Source organism: Carassius carassius, chromosome 25 (assembly GCF_963082965.1).
Source record: "Carassius carassius chromosome 25, fCarCar2.1, whole genome shotgun sequence".
Lineage (NCBI taxonomy): Eukaryota > Metazoa > Chordata > Actinopteri > Cypriniformes > Cyprinidae > Carassius > Carassius carassius.
Window position 1 is genome coordinate 22748246 of NC_081779.1, and position 11077 is coordinate 22759322.

The 11077-nt window shown below is 38.1% G+C and overlaps 1 protein-coding gene across 1 annotated transcript; it reads left to right on the top strand.

Annotated features, from left to right (window-relative positions):
• Window positions 1–707: 707 nt before the first annotated feature.
• LOC132104427 (phosphatidylinositol-3-phosphatase SAC1-A) lies at window positions 708–10681 on the top strand. The gene is made up of 20 exons (XM_059509894.1): window positions 708–835; window positions 3103–3200; window positions 4239–4313; window positions 4438–4565; window positions 5848–5997; window positions 6368–6427; window positions 6501–6534; window positions 6787–6888; window positions 6964–7049; window positions 7155–7241; window positions 7414–7482; window positions 7569–7648; window positions 8138–8236; window positions 8335–8473; window positions 8734–8803; window positions 8889–8961; window positions 9038–9131; window positions 9215–9307; window positions 9477–9534; window positions 10281–10681. Exons 1-20 carry the CDS (start codon window positions 807–809, stop codon window positions 10415–10417), a joined length of 1761 nt encoding a protein of 586 aa, XP_059365877.1. The 5' UTR covers window positions 708–806; the 3' UTR covers window positions 10418–10681.
• The last annotated feature ends 396 nt before the right edge of the window (window positions 10682–11077 follow it).

Genomic DNA, 11077 nt, shown 5'->3' on the forward strand with positions numbered 1-11077 from the left:
TCTGGTCCTGCAGATTTGCTTTCTTCAACATTAAGAAGATCAGGCCCTTTCTATCTATTCTCTATCTATTCTATCTATTTTCTTTTCACTTATTGTATAATTATAAAAAAAAGACCTCTAACACTAGCTTGCTCTATTCTTTTTCTATTCTGTTTTCTTTTTAGTTATTATATTATTTAAAAGCCCTTGCTATGTGTACTGCATTTAAGCTAACTGAGACTCATTATAGCACTTATATATCATTGCTCTTTTTTTATTTTTATTGCTTCCATTGTCCTCATTTGTAAGTCGCTTTGGATAAAAGCATCTGCTAAATGACTAAATGTAAATGTAAATGTAAAGTAAATAAGATTGCAGATTCAGGCATATAGACATGAGGAAGTGGTGTTGTCCAGGCTGAGGATTGGGCACACCAGACTTAAAAGTACCTTATTTCTGATGAAAAAGCATGTTGATGGTAACTGTGAGCATTGTCTCGGGCATACCCCAGAAACAGTAGAGCATGTATTGATTAATCATCACATATATCATCAAGATGGGCAGAAGCTTATTTCTCAAGTAGAGGCCAATTAAATTATCTTTGAATATAGAAATATTTTACAAAGAAGTGCTGGGAAGATTTTACAATTTTTTTTCTTTTTTTTTTTTTAAAGAATACAGGTCTTTTAAAAAAAATTAATTTTATGGAGAAAATGTAACCATCTTTCTACACTCCAGTCCAGCGGTGGCGGTAATGCAACAAATAGTTGTCAACCACGATTTAAAAAAAAAATAGAAGAAAAAGAAGACCAAACCCGGAAGTGAAGATGGCGACCGCCTACGAGAGGTTCAACCTGTAAGTTAAAACTTTTATTCGAGCTCAGAGAGAGATATAAACGCACACGGCGCCCGGTTTCGCTTTAATGAAGGTCGTCTCTTTTAATGGCAGTGTCTGCGGGCGCTGTCATGAAGCGTTGTTGCCAGTCCAGGGCTGTTTTCTGTTGTGGTGGAAGTGCACTGGCTTCAGCCGTTCAGACTCTGTTTAGATTGGCGGTTTCATAAGCCAGTGAGCTGCATATCTAGATTTAAACGCGAATCTTTATACTGCATTACGAGAACATAACTCGCCAAATGCTGTCTAGGAAGCTCACTGGGTTTTTTATGCATTGATTTGAGTTTGAACAGCAGCTGTGCTCATAGTTTAGTAAGTGTAAGTTACATCTAGTGGACTAGGGTGTTCATTGGACTGTTCATTAGGATGCTGAAGACAGTTGAAGCATACTGATCTGTTTTTGTATGTATAAAACGAGTGATTATATGGCATGCTGTATGATGCACAATTAATTTCTGGTTAATTGAGGAAGTGAAACTGAAGTCGAGCCACTGAGAGGGAGGTGAACCTGAGTGGAATCTCTCCAGCCCACAGCTTACATGAAGATGATTCTGATTTATCAGACACTCAGCCACTGGAATGAGTTACAGTGGTCCTATTTTCAGTTTTCTGGTCTGGCTTCTGAACATGAACAGTAGTTCTGAGAAACAAGATTTCTTTTTTTGCACTGACATTATTTATCATGACAGTTGAATGGAATGAATAGATAGTTTGAGATAAGTGTTGCAAATGTATTTAATAATAGACACTCAAATACAACTGAGTTGCATGTAAAAATTATAATAAATAAATGCAAAAATTTGACTGTTATTAAAACAGTGACTGTAACTAAAAATATTTTTTCAAATATCCGTTCATACTCACAAATGAAGTAAAAAAATACAATGAATTTATAGTGCATGTATATTCAGCAAAATGTTCCTCTCTAGAATTATTATTTTTTCTAGCTAACTAATGCGTTTATGCACATTGAATGGCTTTCCCAATGTTACATGCCATATTGTTTATAAGTTGTTTTCTAAATGTCTTCCTTTGGTTGAAACAGCGATTCAATGTTTACATAAGACATTTCAGTAAGTTGCACTTTTGATTTCAACATACATGGTGTTTATTCTTATTTTGGCAGAATACTTTTGGTTGCTGATATTTTGGCGCATCACTTTACTTTTAATTTAATATTATTATTATTATTTTTTATCGGTTTGTCAGAAACATACATCATTTGGCCTCTTTTCACCATTATGCTTACTGAATACCAAAATATAAATGATTGTTGTGTCTTCTCTAATTATCTAATTTGCCTATTTTTGTTTAGAGATACAGTAAGCCCTTCAGTTTTATGAATGGACTCTTGCCCAATAAACAGAACATTGCCAATGGTACTACAGCTGACAAAAGCTTGTCTGAACTATAATGGCATAGTTTATAATAAACCAAATCCTTGCACCGCAGTGTGTTTGCTGAGACTCTTCACCATGCACATAGTTCATGTGAATTTGTCACCATTGAAACCACAAAACTGCAGGCTAAGGTTGAACATCTGGGTTGTTTTTACTTGTGTGACCTGATCAGAAGTCTCAGAGAAAATACTAAATGTAGTTACATATATGTGTAATGAAACCAAACTGTGAGCATTCAAGGAAATTTGAGACCGATTTCTTAGACCTATTCGGCAGTCATGGGTAACGGGACAGAGGTTAGCCATGCAAAAGCTGCATGTTTTCCTATTTGCAAACTCATCCAGCGGTAAACAGAAAGTGGCAGCTCAGCATTTTGGTAAGGAAGGAAGACTCCGGTCATTAAAGTGGGACAAGCATGTGAGATGTTGTTACTGAAACCGACTCTCAAACTCCTCACATTGTGGAAACTTGCATTATGAGACAGTGTCTGTCTGTAATATTTTCTAAACTTTATTTAAAAATATGCACAACCGAAAGTGAAAAGCAGTTCTGATGCAAGACGTTGCTGAAAATCTGCTCTCTCCAGATGGTCTAAGATGAGAATTAATTTCAAGCTGTTATGTTTCAGACGCTGTTTTTGCCTTATTGATATCATCGTCACCACTTGAATGTATTGCATATACAATTCCTTTTATCCAGTGCTGTTTATCACATTCACAATAATCTAAAAGGAGAAAAGGCTCAGAATAGACTTGCTGCTGTGGTTTATCAGAAAGAGTTCGGTTTATTTGTTGAAAACAAAACGTTGTCTTTTTTTCTGCTTTTCCATAGGCATGCAACACCTGAGAAGTTCTACATTGAGGCCTGTGATGATGGAGCTAATGACGTGTTGGTTATTGATAGGGTGTCCACCGAGATGACCCTCTCAGGTACAGCTCAAATACATTATATTCCAGTCCATCTTGAATTTATACAAGCATATAAAGCAGTACAAGCATTTTAAAAAAAAATGATAATCAGAAATGTGTCAGAAATGATGCTCAAAATGTAAGCTTTGCATCACAGGAATAGATTACATTTTAACATTCAGTAAAACCAAAAATTATTCAGACATCTATAGTTCATTTATGTGAGTGAGGATAGCAAAATAAAGTAAACTGACATATTTTACCCATACAGTCTTCATACAGTGGACTACCAGTAAAATTTATGAAAAATGTGGAACCAAAAATGATTCAGACATTTTGACCTGACCATGTTTTGCTTCTGTGTTATCTGACATTATCAAAAGTTTAACTCTTGAGTTTTTGTAATATTTTTTTCTCATTTTATAAACTATAGCGAATAAACTGTGAAAATGTATGAAATGTTGAAGGTGTCTGAATACATTTTGGTTTGACTGTTGATATTTCACAATATTATTATTTTTGATCAAATAAATGCAGCCTTGTTGAGCCCGAGAGAAATCTATATTAAACTAAATTTCAATTTATCACAATTTCAGTAACATGGTTACTAAAAGTGAATAGATTAATAAAACCGCTCATATAGTTGGTCTTCCTGAGGTTGGCGATGAACATTTTCTGAAGGTTAAGCACCTCGTTTCTCTGACCGTGTGAAAAAGTACAGTGAAAGATTTATAGTTTGGGCAGCAGTGATCTGACATTTATGAACAGCTACAACTTATAATGGATTCAGACCTTTCAGAGTATACAGGAATCGCTGAAAAGTTATGGCAGCTGTATGGACTCTGTTGCAGTTCTCCGTTTTAATGGTGACTTCCTTGCAAAGGGACATTTCATCAGTATTGGCAGTGTGACATTTTATGTTTGAGGTAGTTGCTGTGTTATAGCACAGCACAGGTCTGTTACTTCCTCTCATTGAAGCAAAGAAGTATATTAAATATGCAATCTGCAAAATGGGTTACTGTGACTTGAATGGTGCATTAATGTTTTTTCCTCTTGAAGGTATTAAGGACATCCCCCCATCAGGCGTAACCAGACCCATTTGTGGAATCATGGGAACTATTCGGCTGGTGGCTGGTAGGTTCTATGTTATTACGATGTTCCGATTTTCCATAGAATTCGGAACGTTGATTGTATGACGTATACTTTTGATTACCATGATGCATGATTTTTCTTTTTTCTTTTTTTTTTGGTTCTACAGGGATGTACCTCATAGTCATCACCCGGAAAAAGAAAGTGGGCGACCTGTTTGGCCACACTGTGTGGAAAGCACTGGAGTTTGATGTGATTTCTTATAAGAAGACCATTTTGCACCTCACAGACATTCAGGTCATTAAAGTCCCTAACCTCAACCTTCAGTTTAATGCTGATGTTTGTGACACATCGAGTAAAAAGAGGGGTATAAATGTCATTCGTTGTTTGATCAGTTGCCCAATGTGCCTCTAAATCATAACCAAAGGTTTCCTGCTCTGAACTTTTAGGACTTTTTTCCATTTACAGAAGTCTTTACATTTCTTAGAAGTGCTGTAAGAACAATGCAACAGATTCACCCCCGGCTTGTGAAATTGGGTGTACTCATACAGTACATTTTTCATTTGAGCCCACGCTCAGAGCGCAGCGATATCTCATTACAGTGTTGTATACTTGCTGCATTATTTAGCAAGGATAAGACTTCGGCTGAAATGGCGTTGGATGCAGCCTGTGAGTAGACCAGTACTGGACACGTGAAGTGTTTTCGTGCTGGAGCTGAAAAAAGTACACGGGAGGCTTGACTGCAACCAGCTAGATCATTAAAGTACTCCAGACATCTCTGCTCTTATCAGAAGGTTCAGTGTAAGCGTATGAGGTCTGCAGTGGATGCTTCTTGCTACACTAGCTTGGTTTCATGCACTGTTTCCTTCCAAAAATGAATAACAAAATGCAAGTGCACTTTGCATTCTCAGCAATGTCAAAACTATTTTTCAAGCGTTTACTAATCTGCTTTCCAACATGTTTTTTGAGAAGGTGATAAATCCTTGCATGAAATGTCTATGTAATGTTTAATAATGTGAAATTTTCATAATGAAGTGCATGAAAATATAAGCTCTTTGAGATGAGCGAACTGCACTCTGCACAGTTGACACAATCAAAGCAGTGTCGCATCATCACTAAAGGTTATAATTTGCATTTCTTTTTAAGTGTTGCCAGTATTTAAACCATTCAGCACTCGCACGCTCTCCTAGAGTGAACCGAAATCCTGACTGGAGCATCACTATCAATAATTCTACATGATAAAAAGAGGCTTTAGAAAGATGAGCATCAGTGATCGTATCGGCAGAGACTGCTTCCTGTGATCGACGATAGACGAATCCTGATCGGGGCATCCACATGAATGAATGAGTTAATGCAATAATGAATGGGTTGCACTAAAGTAAGATTGCTGTGAGTGTTCTGTGATGCATTGGAGCAAATTAACCCGTGCTTGTTTTGAATATACTATATGCACTGGCTTCAACTACAAGACTTTCTTCAGCCCCAAATAAAAGAATAATTAAAACATTAACCCTAGTCTTATTTCTGTTCACATCATCTGTTGCCGCAGTCGTATTCAATGGCTGTTTCCTTCTCACAGATGCAAGACAACAAGACGTTTCTGTCTATGATCAGCAATGTACTCAACACAGACGGTTTCTACTTCTGCACGGATTATGACCTGAGCCACACCCAGCAGCGCCTGTCCAACACCAGCCCGGACTTCCAGGAGATGAGTCTGCTGGAGAGGGTGAGCAGAGCACAGTCGGGGTGATGAGAGACAGAGCTGCTTGAAGTTTCAGTGGCAGAGAGAGAAGCAGAGCGCAGCAGGGTGCAGGTTGACATCAGCGTCACATATAGAAAGCTGGTCAGCTCATTGTCTAAGACTGCATCCCTCATTTATAAAATCATCTCATTGTAAGCTAGATTTGCACAGCTCTTGTTTTACAAGCACACCTGCTGACGTGGGCAAACGCTGTGTTTTTATGTTTTTAAAGAGAGAGTTTGTGCTCTGCATTTGTGTCTGGCTTATGACACAGTTTGTAATTTTGCAGTCGTCTATCCTTGTATTCTAACCTCTTGAGTACATCTGGTTACAGTTCTATCATGTCTCCACACAGGCAGACCAGAGATTCATGTGGAATGGAAACCTTTTAAGAGAAATTATCGCACAACCTGAGGTATACAAAATATACTTAATTCATAAAACATGAAACAAATCGCACATAATAATTCACCGATTCCCCTTTTCAGCTCCACAAATTTGCATTTCCTGTCATCCACGGATGTATCCTTTGAGAAATGTCATGTTGTTCATAGTTAAGTGGCTCACTTTATTTTGCCTTGATTGTCTGGAAGAAGCAAATTATGAAGTGTACGCTGCTCTTCTTAAATAAATCACAGTATGTAACTGGTCACAATTAGGATTGTCCTTAATCTAATTATACATTTGTGCTTATAATTGCCTTAGGTGACATTGAAGAAATAAGTAGTAGTTGGCAAATGTGTGTGATTATTGTTGCTTAACCCACTGCTTCAGTTATTGTGATGAAGCCGTGCTGCATCAATGGGAAGGTGTTTGAGTGGATCCTCATCTCTAGACGGAGCTGTTTCAGAGCTGGAGTCCGATATTATGTCAGAGGTGAGATTCAAACGTATATACATATTCACACAATGGTCTTTGCTGCAGATATGACAGTTTTCCCCTGCGCCTCAGGCATTGACTCTGAAGGACATGCTGCTAACTTTGTTGAGACAGAACAGATAGTCCAGTACAATAATTCCCAGGCCTCCTTTGTGCAGGTTGGTGGAAACTACTGTTGGCCTCTATTAGAAGAATGTTTGTTTCTGACCTCCCAGAATTCACCTCAGAGGTTTAATTTGTGCTCTTTCACTCCTCTTACACAGACTCGAGGCTCCATGCCCTTTTTCTGGTCTCAAAGACCTAATCTGAGGTACAAGCCCAAGCCGCAGATAAGCACAGACACCAATCACGTAAGACCACTTATCTCTGCCACAGCAACTTTGTTCGGCTTCAGTTATCCGAGTTTGAGAAACAGCCATCACCTATCTATCTATCTATCTATCTATCTATCTATCTATCTATCTATCTATCTATCTATCCATCCATCCATCTATCCATCTATCTATCTATCTATCCTTGCAGATGGATGGATTCAGGAGGCATTTTGAGTCGCAGGTTCTTATTTATGGCAAACAAGTGGTTCTAAATTTGGTGAGTAAACTTTCAATCCACTTGTGTAGGAAATCGTAGTCGATTGTAATTGGTCACATCAGTTCAAATAATTGCTTTATCTGCAGGTGAATCAGAAAGGATCTGAACTGCCCCTTGAACAGGCCTTCGCCAAAATGGCCAGCGGCATGGAGAACGGACTCATTAAGTATTTCAGCAGTTTCTTTTCATGCCTACAAATGCATTTTTAGTGGTGTTTGTTTGCTTTGGCAACTACTATTGCTCATACTAGGAATATACTTTGAACCAACCCTTAAGACTAAGTATTGAAGTGTGTCATATAACTCATCCTACACTGTTTGTGCTACAGACATCATTAATGCCTCAAACCATGCAGCTTGTTGAGGAGAAGTGATCTGATTTCAGACGTGTGGGCTTCATTTTCACTTAATTGATCTAAAAAGTAAAAGCAGTAATATTGTGAAATACTACAAAGTTGAATAATATTTTAAAATGTCATTTATTCCTGTGATATCAAAGCTTCAGCAAAATTCCTTCAGAATATGCTAATATGCTGATTTGGGGCTCAAAAAAACTAATTTATTTACATGTTTATTTACATTACATAACATTATTATTATCAATCAATGTTGAAAACACTTGTGTTTCTATCTGCTACGCTTGCATCTCTTTTAAGGTACATAGCCTTTGACTTTCACAAAGAATGCAGTAAGATGAGATGGCATCGCCTCCAGATTCTCGTTGATGCCGTTTCTGACATGCAAGAGGAGTTTGGGTTCGTATTCATTTCTGTACCGTTCTATAGGAAAGACTGTGGTCTGTGATGCTGTCACTGATTCGCTTTGATCTGGTTCCTGAACGCTGATTCTGCAGGTATTTCATGGTGAGCTCAGACGGGAAGGTGACGTCCGAGCAGTCTGGAACCTTCCGCAGTAACTGTATGGACTGTCTGGACCGTACCAACGTCATTCAGAGCCTGCTGGCCAGACGCTCCCTACAGAGCCAGCTACAGGTGACGCCACATCACAAATAGCATATCTGACGCATCCTAACTAGGTGTGATGCAATTGAGGACACTTACGCACTCGAGAAAGCTGACTGTCTCTAATTTTGTGGCTTTGTGCTGGGGTTTTCAGTCAGTTAGGGCCACTTACTTGAAACTTGATGCATCATGTCTGTTAAGGAAGTGTAAAAATGCTTTTGTGCAGATGTTTAAAAATAAATGTGGTTAAATATCGATTTGACATCACCTTGAGCTGTATGTCATTTCAGAGGATGGGGGTCCTCCACGTAGGCCAGAAAATTGAGGAGCAGGCTGATTTTGAGAAGATTTATAAGAACGGTGTGTTCATATCGCTAGAAACTGTAAATAAATAACTGTAAATAAAAGCAAGAAACCTCATTATTTTCTTTTTTTTCTCTCTCAGCATGGGCAGACAATGCCAATGCTTGTGCTAAACAGTACGCAGGAACCGGAGCATTGAAAACCGACTTCACCAGGTATTCATCCCAGACTCCTTTCAGAATAAGCACTCTTGTGTGCGTCTACCATTGTAACCTTCACCTTTGACCTCAGAACCGGGAAGAGGACTCACTGGGGCTTGGTAATGGATGGCTGGAACTCAATGATTCGTTACTACAAGAACAATTTCTCAGACGGGTTCAGACAAGTGCGTATTATTTCTTTGTCGTATGTCTTTCAGTCAGACTCAGTTTGCTGTGTTGAGTTTTAAGTAGTTGACTTTGCCCACAGGACTCCATCGATCTCTTCCTTGGAAACTATACAGTGGATGAAACCGAAAGCTTGACGCCTCTGCATGTGCAGAAGGACTACAAGTTCCTCTTGGTCAGTGATTTTCCCATACTTCCTGTAGTGAGAGAGAATTCAAATTAAAACTGTGATGAATAAAAAAAGAGCTGCTTCATGCAGTCCTCACATTTATAATTCAACACCACCAGCTGCTGGTCATTCCCTGCTTATTTTATATTCATGTGTCTCTGTAATACTTCTGCAGCTTCCTGTTATTATGGTGGTGGCCTTCTCCATGTGCATCATCTGTCTCCTAATGGCAGGTAAGGTCTGACATTATAACACAGTGTGAAATAAAGCAATAGGTTCAATGTCATGACACGTTTTTGTCCAAATCTATAGACCTTAGTCAGGTTAGATGCCATATTGAGTTTAACACAGATGAAAACCAGGCTGTGAGGGATGGACTTACAGAGGCACACACTGGTTCATCAAAGTCATGTGATGCTACTGAGAAAGTCATGTGGTGCAAACACCATGAAAAACATTATATAATTCTATAATTCAGAGCCCTGAAGATTCTCATGACCGTGTCAAGGTCAAGGAGTCTCTTAAAATATTAGACATACTTTATTAATGCAAGGTTAGTTCAGGTTGTCAAATGTCATATGGTGCAACTCCCCAAAAACTTTATTTCTGAATTAATAAGATTTGTTTAAAAAAAAAAAACATCTTAATATATATTATGTGTGCTCACATTTATTGTATTGAATGTGTAAAGAAAATTGTAATTTTAATAATATCACTTAATATTACACCACATGACACATGAGTCATTACAATTAATTATTTTTTTAAATCCACTTGGAGCCAACATGAATACATCAAGACATGTTTTAAAACGAGATTTGTAAAATATTTTTCCTTTACGTTATTGTGGACACCATTATATGTTGCAAGATAGACAATGATTTTAATAATTATAAGGTTCCATTACTGTTGCTTCTTTAGAAAATGTACACTGTATATTTAGTTTGTGAATAATGATGGATCTGGTACTCTCTGTCAGGGGACACTTGGACAGAGACGCTGGCGTACTTGTTATTCTGGGGCATGGCCAGTGCTCTTACAGCCGCTGTCATCGTGGTCAACGGACGGGAGTTTGTAGACTCACCAAAACTGGTCCAAAAAGAGAAGATGGACTGAATATCGAGACCTCCTTCCTTCTGTTCTCTCGGTTTCCTCTTTATTTCCCTCCAATACTCTCCACACTGTCCTTAAACTTCTTCAGCAGAGCAAATATCCTGTTTCCTGCTCCTATAGATGGAGCCTCTTTGTATTACCATATAATTTCACACCAGTTACTGTCTGCACTACAAATTACCTTTGAATCATGGGACAAACTTCATGAAATTTCCTTAACATTATAGTACTTGCATCAGTTTAGAATTACTCATGGGTTTCACAACATCTCCGACATCTTGCATCGTACTTCAAAGGTTTCTGTTTTGTTACTGTTTGGCGATCGATTTAAATTGACCCATTGTGAAATTGGAGTTATTGTTGTGTCTCTAGAGCTCCTGCTTTATGATATTGGACACCAGACGTGTGTCCATGGCCCGGTCTATGGGTTGACAGATTAATGAAGGTCTATTGTAATTAGATTGTTACACAAGGGAACATTACATGATGCATTGGTGGCTCAGTCCTTGGTTATTACCATATCTGTCCCAAAATCAGCTTTACGTTTTATTTTCAGTTGTTCTTTGCAGTGACAGTTTGGGTTTTAATATCTTTTTTTTTTCTGCCAGCATATTTATGGGTTTGTGTCTCTTATAAATGATAAAATTAAACAGCTGTGGGACG

Bases quoted from the DNA above. Each gene is read 5' to 3' on its own strand.
- LOC132104427 (XM_059509894.1), top strand. From the start codon at position 807: ATGGCGACCGCCTACGAGAGGTTCAACCT. The intron at 4,566-5,847 runs GTCATTAAAGTC...TCCTTCTCACAG, and splicing joins TGCACCTCACAGACATTCAG to ATGCAAGACAACAAGACGTT. The intron at 9,535-10,280 runs GTAAGGTCTGAC...ACTCTCTGTCAG, and splicing joins CATCTGTCTCCTAATGGCAG to GGGACACTTGGACAGAGACG.